Source organism: Pimephales promelas, chromosome 21 (genome assembly GCF_988280905.1).
Source record: "Pimephales promelas chromosome 21, fPimPro1.hap1.1, whole genome shotgun sequence".
In the NCBI taxonomy this organism is placed as follows: Eukaryota; Metazoa; Chordata; class Actinopteri; order Cypriniformes; family Leuciscidae; genus Pimephales; species Pimephales promelas.
Window position 1 is genome coordinate 19380643 of NC_142789.1, and position 18179 is coordinate 19398821.

The 18179-nt window shown below is 38.3% G+C and overlaps 2 protein-coding genes across 2 annotated transcripts; both read left to right on the forward strand.

Moving 5' to 3' along the window:
• The first annotated feature begins 103 nt into the window (after nt 1–103).
• On the forward strand, nt 104–4360 carry chia.1 (chitinase, acidic.1). The gene is made up of 12 exons (XM_039694812.2): nt 104–136; nt 243–306; nt 389–418; nt 549–753; nt 888–944; nt 1036–1201; nt 1302–1426; nt 1520–1643; nt 1733–1915; nt 3484–3600; nt 3688–3814; nt 3903–4360. The coding sequence occupies exons 2-12, from the start codon at nt 282–284 to the stop codon at nt 4109–4111; spliced, it is 1368 nt and encodes a 455-aa protein (XP_039550746.2). The 5' UTR covers nt 104–136; nt 243–281; the 3' UTR covers nt 4112–4360.
• A 4027-nt stretch (nt 4361–8387) lies between these two features.
• On the forward strand, nt 8388–11884 carry LOC120495477 (acidic mammalian chitinase). Its single transcript, XM_039695093.2, has 12 exons — nt 8388–8420; nt 8508–8549; nt 8630–8656; nt 8819–9023; nt 9145–9201; nt 9295–9460; nt 9564–9688; nt 9968–10091; nt 10189–10371; nt 10502–10618; nt 10706–10838; nt 11317–11884. Exons 2-12 carry the CDS (start codon nt 8525–8527, stop codon nt 11577–11579), a joined length of 1425 nt encoding a protein of 474 aa, XP_039551027.2. The 5' UTR covers nt 8388–8420; nt 8508–8524; the 3' UTR covers nt 11580–11884.
• Nucleotides 11885–18179: the final 6295 nt, after the last annotated feature.

Sequence of the window (18179 nt, forward strand, 5' to 3'; positions counted from 1 at the left end):
TCGCTATTAATTTTACTGCCCTATTCTGGTGAAGTTAGCACTTATCACCTGTACTTTGGAACTATTAATAATGTATAAGTATACATGATCATGAACAGGTATTCACCAAACTGCTTATTCTCAGTGCAGCTGACAGGTAAAGAGACCAGTTTTCATATGTCTCATACACCACTTTTCATGACTATGGCAAAACTTGGCATGCTGCTGAAATTGCTAATTCAATTTCGTTTATTATTTTACAGCTCTGTTTCTGAAGAATACTGGTTTGGATCAGGTCCAAAATGAACAAATTAACTCTTTTAGCAGGTATGTTCCATATTGAAGATATGTTTTCACTGAAAGTATGTTAGTTTATTTTTTATGTGTAATCATGTTGTCTTTTGCATAGGACTGGGCATCTTGCTTACAGTGCAGATTGGTAAGAACCTTCATTCATTTCTTTGTTAAATATATAACCAATAGAATTATTGCATAAAGATCCATTATAAATATTCCTGCATGATGAGTGCAGACAAAATATGACCTATGAATATCATAATTTCTGATAGCGGCCTCTACAAAGCTGGTGTGCTACATGACCAACTGGTCCCAGTACAGACCTGGCAATGGGAAGTTCTTGCCAGACAACATTGACCCGTTCCTCTGCACTCATGTGGTCTATTCTCTGGCAAGCATTAACAACAAAAATGAAATCACGACCGTCGAATGGAATGATTACGAGCTGTACAAGTCACTGAATCAACTGAAACAAGTGTAAGCAATTTTCACAATGCATTAAAAAACCATAATTGCACAAATGAATTCATACCCTTTTGTGATTTATTTTTTAAACTTTCATTGAACAGTTGAACTGATCGATTTCATGTTGTTTGAATTTTTTTTAATAGAAATCCTGCATTGAAGACCGTGCTGTCTGTTGGAGGATTGGTCAATGGCGTCAGTCCGTAAGTATGATATAACATGACATTATAATATCGCTGCCAACCCAAAACATTAAACGAGAGTTGATTAAACATGTCTCTTTTTGCACTTTAGATTCATTGGAGTGGTATCCACACCAGAGACCCGGAATACTTTCATCCGTTCTGCATTGTTGTTCCTGCGTCTTTATGAATTCGACGGTATGGACATTGACTGGCAGTACCCTGGTCAAAATGGCAGCCCACCAGACGACAAGCAGAGGTTTACTACATTCCTCAAGGTCAGAAGACTAGAATGTCAATATGATGCACTTTCATTTCCATTGATAAAGCAAATGACTTTCGGTCTGACCGATTTTCCTGTTGTTTGAAAATTCTCAGGAACTGAGAGAAGCTATTGAACTGGAGGCCATAGACACGAAGAAAACTCCTCTGGTGCTCTCATGCAAAGTGTCCGGCATCAAGTCTACTATTGAGAGAGCTTATGAGGTTGCTGAAATTTCAGGGTATGTTTGGTAGTTTCATCAAGCTACAATAATGTGTATCCATGAAAGCTTTTTTTTTTTTTTTTGACTTTCTCCTTCTTTCTATCATTATAGTTTGTTGGACTTTTTGACCATCATGTCTTATGACTACCATGGCCACTGGGACCCCGTAACAGGGCACAACAGTCCCCTTTACCGCAGCTCAATTGACAGTGGAAGCGTCTTTGACCACAATATCGTAAGCTCAAAACCCATAAATTCAAAATCCCATCAATCCGTAATCTGTAATCTGAGATCTCTTAGCACATCCCTTTCTCTCTTACTTAGGACTCCTCTGTGGCTTCCTGGCTCAACGGTGGAGCCCCCGCCGACAGGCTGCTTCTTGGCTTCCCCACATTCGGACGCACATTCACGCTCTCTACATCACAAACAGGTCTCGGAGCCCCAGCCAGTGGCCCCGCTGATGCCGGACCCTACACGCGTGAAGCAGGCTTCTGGTCCTATTATGAGGTATCAACACGCTACTTTTAACTTTGATCTAATAAAGTGTTCTCTGGGAAATATCAAGTGCCACTTCAATCATGACTAATTTGTGAACTAAATATGACATATGAAGATATTTATTTTTAAGTGAATAACTACTATCAAAGTCAAATGTTTAAATTAGCGACTCTTTCTCCAGGTTGCATTGACATGCCAGTAGTTGGCGAACAATTCTAAATAGTTTTTAAAGATGAGTGAGTCATTGAATCATTCATTCAATTTGTTTAAAAACACTGATTCTTTTGGAACAAAACCAGTGCTTGTATTTATGCGCAAGTCATTGAATCATTCTCTCGAAACAATTCGTTCAAAAAACACCATTCATTCAGGAACACCATTACTTTGTTACTAAGCAACTGTGTTGTTGACTATTTTTGAACTATTTTCACTGATGTAGCAAAAAAAGTAACTGACAATAAAGGCCATTGCACGCCGAGTTTGAAATTCGCATCCGAAATTTTCACACGTTAAAAAAAACATTCGGCCTCACGTTATGTCAATCACGCTCGCACACCGCCTCCGAAATCTTCGTCCGTCATAAAAAAGTTCGGATCGGGTTCGATTTTCTGCGTTTTTCGCATCCACAGCCAGCATTTTGAGTTTTTTTGACAATTCAGGAAGCTCGCTAATGTATTATTTGGTTACAATATATAACCTGCAGCCTTTACAGCTGTTCTGTCTGCCAAGCGTTTCCACTGGGCCGCGTGCGTGCGTGTGTGTGTGTGTCCATATAGGCTACCTTAGACATCCTGCCAGTCTCTGTACAGAATCGATTGGTTCAAAGAAATTGGTGGTCTTGTTTTTAATATGTGGCTCCAGAATCGCAAGCAAAGCATCAAACTGTTCCACTGACATTCTGAAGTAAATTTTGAATCACTCGGGATAAATTCGCGTCTCCTTAAGGAGGTGGATCTCTCCTTCCTCTCGGTGCAATTTCAGGATTGGATGGACCCAATATTTTCTCTTTCTTCTCTTTTCAAAAAGAGAGAGGGCAACAAAATCATCCTCACTGCTTGATGAATCCATTTTGTATTTTTGCGCTTTTTTCCGCAAAGGTTTAATAAATATGCATCGAACTTGACGAATTTTTAGGCTGACAAACACAAAAAAACGCATACGAAAATTTCGTACTCAGTGTGCAATGGCCTTAAGTGTTTAGTTTCTAAATGTGTCTTGAATTGAAGAGTTTAGATGCAAAAGCCTCTTTGAAGTGCACTTTGAAATTTTCTTCTAGAATGATCATTTTTATCAAGCTTGTATATTTAAGTTCAGTAATTTTACTTAAATGACAATGAAGATTACCTATGAATTGTCATTTAAGTGAAACTACTGAACTTAAATATACAAGCTTGATAAAAATGACCTTTCTAGAAGAAAATTTCAAATGGCACTTAAAGGCTTTTGCATCTGATCTCTCCAATTGTAAATATATTATTCTCTCTGTAGTCTGTAATTTACCACTCAAAACACAGTGATTGGCCTAATTTATGTAAACTTTGAAAGAAAAAAATAAATGAGTGTTGTTTGGTTCACAGATTTGCCCCATGGAATCAAGTGTCACTGTTGAATGGATCGATGAGCAGATGGTGCCCTATGCAGTTCAAGGAAAGGCCTGGGTCGGATTTGACAACCGTGAAAGCTTCACTGCTAAGGTAAATCAACTACTGTTTTCCAGAATGTAAGGAAATGAAATGTTTGACAAACTTCTGACAAACTTTCCTTAATATTTGCTTTAACAGGTACAGTATCTTAACTCCTTAAACTTGGGCGGAGCTTCAGTGTGGACCTTGGATTTGGACGATTTTGGTGGCCGTTTCTGCAACAGCGGAACTTACCCTCTTGTCAACCATTTGCGCAACTCACTAGGTAAGAACTTTAAAAGACTATAAAGACCATTACATTTATTCTGTCTTCTGTTATATGGTTTAATGTGACGCTGAATGTCTTTTCAAAGGTTTCTCACCCAAGCCCACCACTACACCACGTCCCACCACGACCGCTGACCCCATCGCCTCTTTCTGTGTTGGTAAACCAGATGGCCTGTACCCCAACCCTGCTGATGAGACCACTTACTTCCAATGTTTCCGTGGAAACACATACCTGCAGAAATGCCAGCCCGGACTGGTCTTTGTTGACAACTGTAAATGTTGTGATTGGCCTTGAGCTCGAGTTCAGATCTGCTCTTCCTGTTCGATAAAACTGTCCTATTGTTGTAATGTACCTTTTCTTCCAACTATCCAATGCTCATGATTTAAGGGAAAGAAAAGTGTGCATAGCCGTTCAGAGTCATATTTTCCATCAAATTTAAGAAATGTCCTGTTCAATATAGTCTAATTTCCACTTGTTGTTGTGCAGCAAAACAATGTCCCCCTTTTTGCTTTCACTTTCAATAAAATATTTATAGCAATCTGACTTGTTAAGTCTTCCTTAAACTGATCATCTGAAACTAAAATAGTGACAAACCTTATGTATGAATAGCTCTATGAAAGTGTGAAGTTTCACAAATATGGCGTTTATAGACAGGACATGTATGAATGACTGAAGTGCCATCATTCATATTATGTGCACCATCCATCAAGGCAAGGCAAGTTTATCTATATAGCACATATTCATATATAATGGTAATTCAAAGTGCCTTACATAGAGCAAATATAAATATTAAAAAGAAATACGAGTAATTAAAACAGTTTAGAATAAAAAGAGAATATAGTACAAAGAGTCGAACATTTGCTCATTCAGTATGCACAGCTAAACAGATTTTGAGTCTGGATTTGAATGTGACTACAGTAGGAGCACATCTGATCTCCTCTGGAAGCTGTTCCAGCTGCGGCTGGCATAATAGCTAAAAGCGGACTCTCCGTGCTTAGAGTGAACCCTTGTGTGATCCTAATGAACTGAGTGATCTGTTCTTGACAGCCCTTATTCAGTGAGCAGCATATCTGCAATATATTGAGGTCCTTGCCCATTGAATGGTTTATATACCAGTAATAATGCTTTAAAATCAGTCCTAAATGTAATTAGGAGCCAGTTTAAAGACCTGAGGACTGGTGTCACGGTTGTGGTGCAGGCAGATGAAAAGGCAGAGTCCAGATTTCAAATAATATAACTTTACTTATAATATAACTTGCACGGATACAGGCAGGCAAAGTCAAAAAACACGTCATCGTAACATATACAAGGACAGACTGAACAGAAGCAAACTAAATACAAGCATGAATCAAACCTAACAAGGTGACACAGATGATGAAAACGATGAACAGGTGGATGATGAGGGAGTGAGTTCAGGTGTGGAGACAAAAGGATGCTGGGAAGTGTAGTGAAGATGACGAAGACAGAGCGGTGCAGACGAAAACTGTGATGACTGGTGTGATATGGTCATGTTTTATGGTCCTGCTCAGAATCCTGGCAGCAGCGTTCTGTATGAGCTGCAACTGTCTTATGGTCTTTTTAGGAAGGCCAGTTACAGTAATCCACCCTGCTGGTGATGAAGGCATGAAAGTCTTGACTGGAAACAAAGCATCTAATTCTTGCAATATTTTTTTCAAGATGATAATATGCTGATTTAGTTATTGCTTTGACATGACTGAAACTAAGGTATGCGTTCACCTTGAGAACTTCATCTTTGTTTCCAAATGCAATGACTTCAGTTTTGTCTTTGTTTGACTGAAGAAAGTTTTGGCACATCCAACTGTTGACTTCCTCAATGCATTGGCACATGGAGTCAATGGGGCTGTAGTCGTTAGGCGATAGGGCTCAGCTGTGTGTCGTCTGCATAGCTGTGGTAAGCGATTTGGTTCTTTCTCATTATTTGGCTCATTGGGAGCATGTACAGGTTGAACGGGAGTGGCGCAAGTATTGAGCCTTGAGGGACTCCGCATGTCATGGATGTCCACTCAGACTTATGGATTCCTATCACATAACAACCTCTCCCTTCTCTAAGTATGACCTGAACCATTTTAGGACTATCACAGAAAGCCCAGAAGCAAGAAGTATGTAGTGACTGACCGTGTCAAATGCAGCACTGAGGTCGAGTATGTACCGGTAATTTGCCTGTTTTAGTATTTAAGCGAATATCGTTTATTATCTTTATGAGCGCTGTCTCTGTGCTGTGATGCGATCGGAAACCATTGAAAACGGTCAAATATTGAAGTACCCATTCAAGCTTAAGAATTTATTCAGCTGATTAGACAGCTTTTTCAATGATCTTGCCTGAAAGAAAGATTTGAGATCGGTTTATAGTTTTCAGGGAGTTTGGAAAACTTTAGGTTTTAAAAATTTAGGTTATGAGCACTGTGCTGATTTGATGAAGTTAAAATTAGGTAATAAATACAATATGAAAATATAAAAGCGATACAGCAAAGCGAGGAGCAGTAAACAAGAGCGTCTAGAATATGCAATGATATTGTGTAAATGACAAATATAAAAGTATGAATAAAACTCATTCAGTGTATTTTGACATGTTACCTGTTTGACATGATTTTTCTGTAAGTAACATACTTACTGCATACACTCAAGCACATATTTAAGCAAGCACATCTTCAAGCAGTTTTTGACCGCATTTAAGTTTCTCCATTAATAAATTTAAGTTAATTGATGAGAATAGGTCATTTTAATGCGTTATCAGTCTGTATATTGCATTGCATACAGTAACAGCGGTTCAATCTGAACCATATGGAATATAATGTTATAAATGCCTGCCACGTCATAAAGACTGTTCTGATAATGTTGCATAAGTAAAAGGACAGCAGAGCTAATGAACAACCTGCAGATATCTGACACTTGATTGACCCAAGATTAGATACATTTTTAACACGATCTGAAATGGACAAACGAAACTTATTGTAAAGTATTGCCATGATGGTTAATCACAATTATTTTACTAACATTGTTCATGTTAGTTATTTAACATAACGTCAGTCGTTTGTCACATGGTCCTCCAGAAATCATAGACTGAAATATTGAAAATACTCCTTAATGTTTTTGTGGAGCCCTTTTTAGGATTATCTAATTGTTTAAAAATGTTTTAAAAATCCTCCTTGCAATATAAAAGTATTAATTTCCTTAAAAGTAAATAAAAATCTTATTAATCCTACATTTTGAACTGAATGTACAGTATGTGAGATTTCAACGTTTGAAATTTAAAATGTAAATCCTTAATTAACTTTCTAGTTCTTTCAAACAGTAATAATTTGCTGTTTTTGCCCCAAGTTTTTTTCTTAATATTCTTTCATATTTTCCACACTGATTCCACACAACTGCAATTCAACACTGATTTTCTCTTTCAACATCTCCACAGCTTAGCTCTTATTATAAACCTTTTACTCCGTATTTATATGGTATATTTATATTTTTAATTTGATTTCATTTGACTTGACAAAAACAAGGACAAATCTGACACTGCCAGGTTTAATGATAAGCACAATTCATGTCTGTTGTTTAGTTTTTGTTTCCAAAACAAAAGGGGAATGACAATATATTCCATTTTAATTATATAATCATCCCATTTTTGGAGCGATAAGCTTGAAAGCACCACAACGGTTTATTATGTGGTTCTGATAGCACCACAATCTTCTATGAGAAAATTATCCTTTTAAAGATAAATTTCTTATATAAGACTCTGTGAATATTGACCCCATAAAAGTTTGATTTGCAAACCGCACGGAAACCTTTAATTTAGATCCCTAATATTAAAGCTATTTAAAATCACAGCTAAACTAGAATTTTGGTCCCACTTTATATTAAGTGGTTTTAAGTACTACATTGAAATTAAAAATTCGATACAATGGAGTTATTGTGTACTAACATGCTTTTACATTGTACTTATATTTTGAAAATACCTGCATGTAATTATAGCTGTAATTAATAAATGTAACTACGTTTGTAATTACACAGTTGACCCTTCCCTTACACCTTAACCCACCCTTAAACCGACCCATACAACCCTAACCTTACCCGTATCACACCTCAATAGCAGCAAAAGTGTTTTACAATACAACCTGAACAAAATAAGTACATAGTACTTAAAGCCACTTAATATAAAGTGGGACCAGAATTTTTGATCAGTTTGGATTTACTAACATTAATATAAATAATTGATGTATAATCTACGAAATGTGTTGTCTCTGTAAATGTAAATATTTTGTTATTTCCCTTTATATTTATTACGTTGTCATATCCTCTTATTAATGTTGCATAATGACTCAGCTGAGTGTGTTGAATTAATTTTATTGCAGTAGTACCATTTTTTCCATCTTATCTATGATTTTAGCTTCACACAAATTGTGCTGAAAAGGCCAAAGGTATTTTAGTTACATATTTTATTGTCAAGTCAGTCCATAGTTTATAAGCGATACCATATCTTTCACCATCCTGATAAATCATCCTATGGCCTATAGACAACACCCAATTGCTATAAAAACCCAGGGGTCCTGAAGACTTTCTTCAGATTTTTCAATAGCTTGAGGGACCCCAGGTATGTCAGAGTGTCATTCAGCTTGATCTCTTTATTTCTGCTATTAGTTTGAATGTAATTATTAAAACTATTCTTTGTTACATACAGAAAAATCGGACATAACAATGGGGAAGCTTACACTTGTAGCAGGTAACATGTTAAACTACACTGTATGAGTTTTATTCGTTCTTTTATATTTGTCATTTACACAATATCATTGCATATTCTAGGTTTGGGCTTGGTGTTCTGCCATGTTGGTGAGTCATTAAGTATCTACTAAATCATGTAGTTAAATCACATCGATTTTAATGAACTATTAATCACTGATATGTTGACATCAGAAAGGCCATTATCGCTGTAGTGAGAATCTCAATGCGTAAATGTCTTGTCTAAGAGCTTCTTTGTGTATCCATGAAAAGCCTTCACCATGGAAATGGGATGCTACTTCACCAACTGGTCCCAGTACAGACCTGGAATTGGAAAGTATACACCTGCAAATGTCGACCCTTTCCTTTGTACGCACCTTTTGTATGCTTTCGCGATGATCAACCATGCCAACGAGCTTATCACATATGAGTGGAATGATGAGACTCTCTACAAAGCCTTCAATGAACTCAAGAACAGGTTAGTTGAAATATCACATTTAACACTTTTCAGATGCTAAAATACTTCAATCATTTGCTGTGACACTGTGACATATCAAAAAATATTATGAAATTCTGAAAAATCTCCATTATCCTCACAGAAATCCCCATCTTGTAACTCTCTTGGCTGTCGGTGGATGGAACTTTGGTTCATCACAGTATGTATTCTGCAAAAATGGTGTAGTTTTGCTTTATCTTGTCAAATCTTGTCGAATGAAACTCAAAAACATTATTCCTTAAAATCATCTCAGGTTCTCCATCATGGTGTCCACTGCAGAAAACCGTCAGAAGTTCATTCAGTCTTCCATCAAATTCCTGAGGACTTATGGGTTTGATGGTATGGACTTGGACTGGGAATACCCTGGATCAAGAGGAAGTCCACCTGAAGACAAACAAAGATTCACACTGCTGTGCAAGGTGGGTCTGATTAAAACCCTGTGTCTTTTTTAGCAACGATGGTGGTGTACTTTACTTATTTAATCTCTTATGTGCTTATGTTTATTTATGTTGATCTTCACAGGAACTTGTTGAGGCCTATGAGGCCGAGGCCAAAGCTACTGGGAATCGAAAATTGGTGCTGTCTGCTGCGGTCGCAGCTGGAAAAGGCACAATTGATGCTGGATATGAGATTGCTGAGGTTGCCAAGTGAGTATGACAACACTGAATCATGGCATTTGTAAATGGCAGCTCACTGAGGTGAAAGTATGTAGTAGCATGAGATGTTTTGTGGAAAAGTTAGAAGCTGAGGAGACCAGGAGACAATGGACGTTTTCCAAGCAGAAGTTCTTTATTGCTCGTAGCTGCAATCATTTCACCATTGTTGAAATGGTCTCCTCAGCTTCTAACTTTTCTACAAGGAGAAAATGTTCCCACAGTATGTTGTAGCATGAGATGTTTTAAACCCCTCCTAATATTTAATTTCAGATACCTGGACTTCATCAATGTGATGACTTACGACTTCCATGGAACTTGGGAAAGATTCACAGGACACAACAGCCCCCTGTACCAAGGCTCAAAGGATGAGGATGAACTGATTTACTTCAATATAGTAAGAACTGATTTACTGTGACACAAAGAAGGTTTTTATACAAATAACGAAACAAATTTTTGAATCCTCCCATTTTTAAATGCTAACTCTCTTTCAGGATTATGCTATGCGCTATTGGAGGGACAACGGTGCCCCTGTGGAGAAACTCAGAATGGGTTTCGCAACATATGGGCGCACGTTCCGTCTGACATCTACAGATACTGCGGTTGGAGCCCCAGCTAGTGGACCTGCTTCAGCTGGAACCTACACTCGCGAGGCTGGATTCTGGTCTTACTATGAGGTGGGAGATTTGGAAAAGCCATTTTGTCCAAAATGGAAAACAAATGGAATATATTTATTCATATTCATAAGTGTCTTAAGTATCAATCTCAACAGCTAAAACTGTCAATTAATATCCAATGTCTTTATAGATCTGTGGCTTCCTAGAGGGAGCAACAATCGGGTATATTGAGGATCAGAAGGTGCCCTATGCCACAAAGAACAGCGAGTGGGTTGGATTTGACTCCAAGAAGAGTTTCGAAACTAAGGTACTTTTGAGTTTTTACTGGAGTTGGATTTCGTTGTCACAATTTGCCAGCAACTGACAACTCACTTTTTTCCTCTTAATTTTATAGGTCCGTTATCTTAAAGACAATAACTTTGGTGGAGCCTTCGTGTGGGCACTTGATTTGGATGACTTTGCTGGACAGTTCTGTAATCAGGGGAACCATCCTCTCATGGGCCATCTGCGCAATCTTCTGGATATCGGTAGGAATTTTCACAATTGGGGACGGGGGGGTTGAAACTGACATTAATGTTAAGGTCCTTAAGATCAAACTTCTGAATTGTTATCACTAGGTGGCGCTGCTTAGGCAGTCTGTGGTAAAATTCAAAGTGGCAGACACATAGGCAAATGGAAATAGTATTATGACTGACCTTGGTAAAAATGTACAAATGTTCCTTTCCAAAATTTTGGAAATTTATCAGCAAGTTTATAAATTATTTTGCTCTTTCTAGCCAGTAGGGAGTGGCGCCATCAAACTTCATAAACATAGACAGACAAAGAGGGCAATGACACCTACCAAGTTGTATTTCGGTAGAAGTGTCACTTCAGAAGGGTTAAAATGTATAAGAAAACTAAACTTTGATCTAAATTTGACGTAAGAAGGTTCAAGTCGGAGACCCCCAAATCAGTGCTTGTTCCCTGTAGCTAATGCTAACATAGCTTTATTGAATTCTTTTTAAGAATTGCCTCCTCTGCCTCCAACCACCACCCTTGCACCTGGACAAACAACCACGAAAACTACCACAACTGCCACCACCACCACCACCACCACCACCACTCATGCTCCAGGATCAGGATTCTGTAATGGGAAGCCAGATGGACTTTATCCTCACCCCGAAGATCCCAACAAATTTTATAACTGTGCTGGAGGCAATACTTACTTGGATAACTGTGGCCCAGGCACTGTGTTTAATAACAGCTGTAAATGCTGTGGCTGGCCTTAACACTAAGGGATCACTAATGTGAACAAACATCTACGTACAGTGAAAAAAGACACTCCAGAACTGCTTCAGCACATGAATGAATCCAAACTAAACATGACTACTATGTCATATAAAGGAAATTAGTGTAGACTGAGTATAATTTCTTGTGCTTTATCTTTCCATTTGAGTGTATTTCATTAGTGTATTATGCTTGTTTCTTTTTTACTGCTTCTTTATGAACAACTAAATCTGGTAATATGACTAGCATGAGTATCAATTCACTTTAAAATGAAACATCATGAATAAACAACATGCAACCATCAAAAGAGATTCTGGGTACATTTAATTACTTCATCTTGCATTCAAAACAGCATGCATGATGCGGGATCATCAGTAAAAAGCACATTAGTCAATCAGTGTTCCAATGCATGTCAAATGTTTAATCATCACTGTCATTATGACACAGTGTCTGATGTATATCAGCAGTCCAAACAGACTATCTGCAATTTGGGGCAAGAAAAAGTCAGTTAATAAGTCATTTTCCATTTGAAATTCTAAACTGGCACTCCACATCTTCATATAAGATGATTAAAATTACAAATCTTGGTTTATTTATGACTGTTTATACACTTAACATGAGTATAAGTTTGCCTTTCTTTTATCCACAAGTTTCCTACGCCCTTACGTCAAAAGTGGGCGCGACTTCCGGTTGGAAGTAAACAAAGCGCGATTTGACATGCTTGACACTCGTTCATTCAACAGTTGACAGTCATTCAAGTTATAGCGATCCAAACTAGCTAACGATGTGGGAACACAACCTCAACGAAATTCAAAAGGGTGAAATAACATACCTTTACCCTCCGCAGTAGTTGATTGGGAGTATTATAATAACATTATTAATAATCAATACTCACCAAGGCATGGTGACAGACAGTTGTGCGAGCTGACAAACAATTAACGTTAAAATAAAAAAATACACACTTAGTCATTGATGTGCTTTGGAGTTTATTCAAAATTATAAATGAATGTGCTAACTTACTTGAATACATTAACTGGCACATTTGGTATTCTGTCAACACAGGCTTTGATCCTGAGTTTAACGTTAGGTGTAACATCAGTAGCGAACAGCCAATCACATGCTGATAGAGTTTATAGAATATTAAGAATTTAAACAAATGTACACAGGAAGATTCGTCGTCTTTTGGGAGGTGATGGAAACTACAGTCGTTGGCAGGATCAGAAACGGGCTCTGGCAGGATCACTCTGATTTTGTTTTCAGCTTATGTTCAAAACAATCACGTTTAAGCCACTGAATTATTTTAGTCCGGTTATACATACAACCGTGAACAGCACATGTTGTCCCTGAGCTCCGTAACGACATCTCTAATAAAGATTTGCGTCTTTAAATAGTAAAATAATTCTCCGAGAAACAGCTAGCCTCTTCGCTAACTAACACACAAAATACCATTGGAATGCTACTTCCGCCGCCTCACCGGAAGTTTCACCCACTTTATTTTTTACAGGAGCGCCCCTCGGAAACTTGTGGATAGATAGACCCTTTCAGCAGTGACAACATAAACAAACGGTACTGCGCATGTGCATTAATCTGGCACAAACTTAACTTCCGGCAGACTTGCGCAGACAATCCATAGCAGGTAAATAACCTTAGTAGCTGGTATTTCATGTCAGTCAAAGAAAATAAATGTTACCTAGCCAAACTGAAATGTGACACTACCAGACCCGTTGAACAAAAGTTGGAGACAAGATGTTTTTCTACCGACGTGTCTGATTTACCGCAGTGTTAAAAACTGTGGCGAGCGAGCGCGACGGCGGGGTTTGATAAGGTTAACATAGCTCTCTTTATTAGCTAGGCTTCTTACATGCTTGCTAACCTTTTTTAAGGTGGGTCTCCACATTGACAGCATGTTGGATAGATCACGCAACTCTGCAGTCAATTACAACTTTTCCCCATCTTAAATTGTTAAAAACACGGACATCAATATGTGGCGGTCAGCGCTGATAATATGGTGGGCTGCCACTAATAAATGTATGGGAAACACTGTACCGGTTATCACTCAGATAAACATAGGCTATTTTAATACCGCCGTCTCCCTCATAGGAAACCTTGACATTTTTATTTTTAAAAATTGCGTTTGCTCCCTTGGTCAGGTTGCACCCCACATCTCAACAACCTGCTCATCACCTTAACTTTCACTGCATTTGTAGTCATGCCATATTATCCGGTAAACACTAATAAACGAACAGAACGGAAGTTAACTTTGGGCCAGCTCATCACCATGGCAACGCGTCTGATGAAAGCGTCTATAAATAGTTGTATTTATAACATATTGTGTTGGTATTGGTTTGAAAAAACAGTATCTGCCTCATGCAGTGCAACACATCTCCTTCTCATAGAGTTGATCAGATGTTGGTTGTGGCCTGTGGAATGTTGGTCCACTCCCCTTGTCACGTCAAGCACACACAAACAGGTAAAATCCAAGAGCAGTTTTATTGGGTAATCAGTGAGCGTAAATCCAGGCAGGCAAAAGGTCAAAATCCAGGTAAGGGGAGTCCAAAACAAGAAACAAACAGATAGGGACAGATCTCTGTAGTCCTGGTAACATTTAACAAGGATCCCATGACAAACACTAAACAGGCAGGGTATTTATACGCACAGAACAATCATGAATTTTGACGTCTGTGTGACAGCTGATTACTATTATTACTATTATTATTGTGAGATCAGCTGATTACTATTATTACTACTATATAAAACCCTTGTTCCTCACCTGACTAAGTAAATGTATCTATGATGTGCTTAAAAAATGGACTGTGGTACAGAAACAGTGACAATGTTACACACTCTTGGCTTACTCTGGCCATTCTCTCCTGTCTCAGTCAGACGACGATGTGTTTGTCCAGTTTTAGCCACCATAGCTTCTTTAAAAGGAAGGGGTGAGCAGTGGGCAAAGCTCTTAATGTAACTCACAACCAAACCACTAGGTGTCGCTAAAAAAATCCACACTGCACCTTTAAGAAGCCACTTGCTTTTTGGGTTTACATTAAATTGTCATGTGGTTGATTTTGACATTGGCTGTCATGAGGCCAAAGAGACCCAAAAAGGGTACTCAGAAATGTAATATGACACATAAAAGACTTCATAATGTGTGACTGAATAAACAGGGCTTATGTAGGCAGTTAACAAAGGGTAATGACACACAGGTGCAAGTGATCAAACTAGGTGAGCTCAAGCAATTTCAATTACCAAGCAATTACCCAACTATGATGACTTTTGCTTCTGAGAACCCCCGGAAATATTAAAAAAGGTCCATTACAAACATGAACTTGTTGTCTTTAAAAAACACAAGTAGCTTGTTCACTGAACAGCTCTACAACATAGAAAAACAGAAATTCAAAATAAAAGAAACATGAAAAGGAACAAAATGATCAAATTCAACAAACCACAAATGATGTCCTTCATCAAAAGTCATAAACCTAGTTTTCAAAATAGGTTGAGCCTTAATACATGTGAATAGCTCTCTAGTCAGATAAATTTATTGCCTTTTACATCTCCTGTTTCTGTCCTGTTTATGTGGATACACAATATTTATCTGGTATCCAAGACTCTTGATAATGTACATTGATAATCTGTTGCTTTTATTGACCATACATGCTAGACTTCTCTGACATTACCCTATGTTAATTTATATTGAACCCTTTGAATGACATCAGTGAACATGGAAAGTAATGTAGCATTTCACCTTCTAGTAGCCTATATTTCCATGAGGTGATCATCTAATCAGGCTTAATCTAAAGCAGAACGTGGATGATGTGAATTGAGGTGCTTAGCTAATTAGACTTCTTAGTGTAATATGAATATAAAAGTCTTTTAATTAGAATAAATTAATCATCAAAAGCACAGAGCTAAATTATTATTTTGCTATTGTTGTTATGTTTAATTCAATTAAATTCATGTATATTTGTATAGCGCTTTTCATAATACATATTGTTTTAAAGCAGCTTAACAGAAAATGCATGTTTCAGTGTTACACTGTGTTACACCTCGTGTTCTGTTATCAGTCAGAGATGACAGTATTAAAGTAATGTCCATATAATATACAGCTAGATGATAATACAGTTTATGTGGCAAATAAATCATGTATTAAGTTAAGCAGAAACAATGAACATGTTAGGGAATTATATACAGTTTTGACCATAATCAATGCAGATGGGGTTGGGGATGCCCCCAAACCCCCTAGCAAGATAATTTTTCCAGTATCAATTGCAAAAACTGCACCTTTCTTGTGGATAATATTAATTTTATAATGATTCTTTCTCTGTGAAGTCAAGCAGCAAAAGTTAAAGCTGCACTCCGCAGTTTTTCCTCTTTGTCGCCATCTCTGTTTGAAATCATATGCAATTGCAGTTATTCGCGGAATAATCAACTTTACGTGAGTTGTACTTCGACGCGGCACAGCGCGGATTTTGATTGAATATGAAAATCGGGATGACGTCAGAAACCAGCATCAGTCGGGTTCTGACGTCAACCCAACTTTCATTTCCAGCCAAAATCCAAAGGCAATTTTTATATTTATCACTGCAACTGTAAATCATCTGCAAAGCAGTGAAAATGTATATGATGTTTCCAGATTACGGATCCAAGAGTTAACATATTCATTAAAAACAAAATTGGTCCCAACAGGGAGCCCTGCGGAACTCCACATTAGAAGGGGAGGGTAAGTCAACTCCAACTGACACTAATGTTCTATTTAACCAATACAAATAAAACCACTCCAATGTCCTCTTTAAAATACCCACCCATCTATGTAATGTATAGTTTAAGATTGAAAAACCAACTGTATGTATTAAAACCTGCAGTCACTATCCAATATCCTCTGCCATCAAAAATTCATTAGTTACTCTTAAGAGGGTAGTTTCTTTTTATGGTTTTCTCTGAAGCCTGGCTGAAATTTCTCAAAAATACTGATTTCATTCATAACCTCCAAGAGTTCCGTATCGGTCAGTCACTACAACTTAGGTCAGACCAATCTACTTCAGGTGAAACTAAAACAAGCCAATGCACATTGGCGTGCAATCATTTGCAACAGCTGTGCAGCCTCGCAGCGCGGGTGTTTAATGAGCAGCTGTTGCGATTGCACACTAGCTTATTGCTTCTGAGGCAAACACTTCGTATGCTGCGTGAATTTGAAAGATGAGCCTCTTCTAGATCTCTTCACGTTGGTGCCGACGTGATGCCAAGCGGCGCGAGTGGCCTTTTCTCTCTCCCTTTTTTTTTTTTTTTTTGTTGTTTTAAAAAAAACTGAGCAAACAAAAAAAGCTGTTTTCACAGCTGGGAAGGTGGGAAGATTCTATTAATGTTAGTAAGCTTCAGGGCAATGAGACCTGTCATGGCCCGTTCATCGACAACTTTGTTACGTGGTGTTTGTTGGTGTGTTGATTTTAGAAAACAAGCCCACATGCATGAAGTCACATCCATAAAAGGTCAGACAGTGGAATGTACCCAATCCTACAAATATCTTGGGACAATTATCGACACAAAAATGAACTTTAATGCAAATTGTGAAGCAGTATGCAAAAAGGGACACCATCACTTGTTTTGTTTGAGGAAACTGTCCTACCGTAACACTGACAAAACCATGATGGTCTTATTCGATCACACTTTTATTGAATCAATTTTATCTTTCTCTTTGGTGTCATGATTTGGGAATTTATCTTTAAAGAATAGAAACTCCATAAATCAAATTGTTAAATGGTCTAGTAAGCCGATTGGTGTGTCACAGCTTAGTCAAGTGTCCCTGTACACCAGACAGATACAGCATATAACTGCCTCAATTTTAAAAGATGATGCGCACCCTCTGCACAGTGAATTTCAGCTTCTTCCTTCTAGACGAACGTACATAGTCCCAAAGTGTAGAACAAAGCAGTACAAAAATAGCTTTGTCCCAGCAGCCATTAATCAGATGAACAAAATGCCCAGATGACACAGTGTCTGTGTTTGTATTACAAATGTGTGGATATAACTCTTTCACTGCAAAAAAAATTTATCCACGGGTACAAATAAAAGGAACTGAACCGAATCGAGAACTCAAAGCGCCAGGACCTCAGACCAGCTCTTTGTCTGTAATTGAGACCAGCAGAGGGGAAAGGCTGTCTCTGGATAGTGGATGCCATCGCCTTGGCTTACCAAGCACAAGGCGTGCCCTGCCCGCTCAGGTTGCATGCACAATCCACGAGAGGCGTTGCATCCTTCTAGGTGCAGACACGTCGCTCCTCGCTAACAGATATCTGTAGAGCTAACACGTTTTCTAGATATTATAGCCTACGTGTAGAGCCGGTCTCTTCCCGTGTTCTCACCCCAGACGAGTAGAAACAACAACAGGCTCGGCTCTGTCGGCTTGCTACACCCTACTGTGCAACCTTATTACTCCAGAGTTTAACATGATGAGTCTTTCAAAACCCCTCGGCCCAGACATGGCGGAGCGTCTGGCACCAGGCCTTTATCCGCTGAATCCTTGAGAACCGGATCTGGGCTGGGTTCCATATGTGTGACCCTACGTGGATCCCATATGTGTATGTTTTCCACGGTTGCTCCCATCGGAA

Bases quoted from the DNA above. Each gene is read 5' to 3' on its own strand.
- chia.1 (XM_039694812.2), top strand. From the start codon at position 282: ATGAACAAATTAACTCTTTTAGCAG. The intron at 1,202-1,301 runs GTCAGAAGACTA...GAAAATTCTCAG, and splicing joins GGTTTACTACATTCCTCAAG to GAACTGAGAGAAGCTATTGA. The intron at 3,815-3,902 runs GTAAGAACTTTA...GTCTTTTCAAAG, and splicing joins CCATTTGCGCAACTCACTAG to GTTTCTCACCCAAGCCCACC.
- LOC120495477 (XM_039695093.2), top strand. From the start codon at position 8,525: ATGGGGAAGCTTACACTTGTAGCAG. The intron at 8,657-8,818 runs GTGAGTCATTAA...ATCCATGAAAAG, and splicing joins CTTGGTGTTCTGCCATGTTG to CCTTCACCATGGAAATGGGA. The intron at 10,839-11,316 runs GTAGGAATTTTC...ATTCTTTTTAAG, and splicing joins GCGCAATCTTCTGGATATCG to AATTGCCTCCTCTGCCTCCA.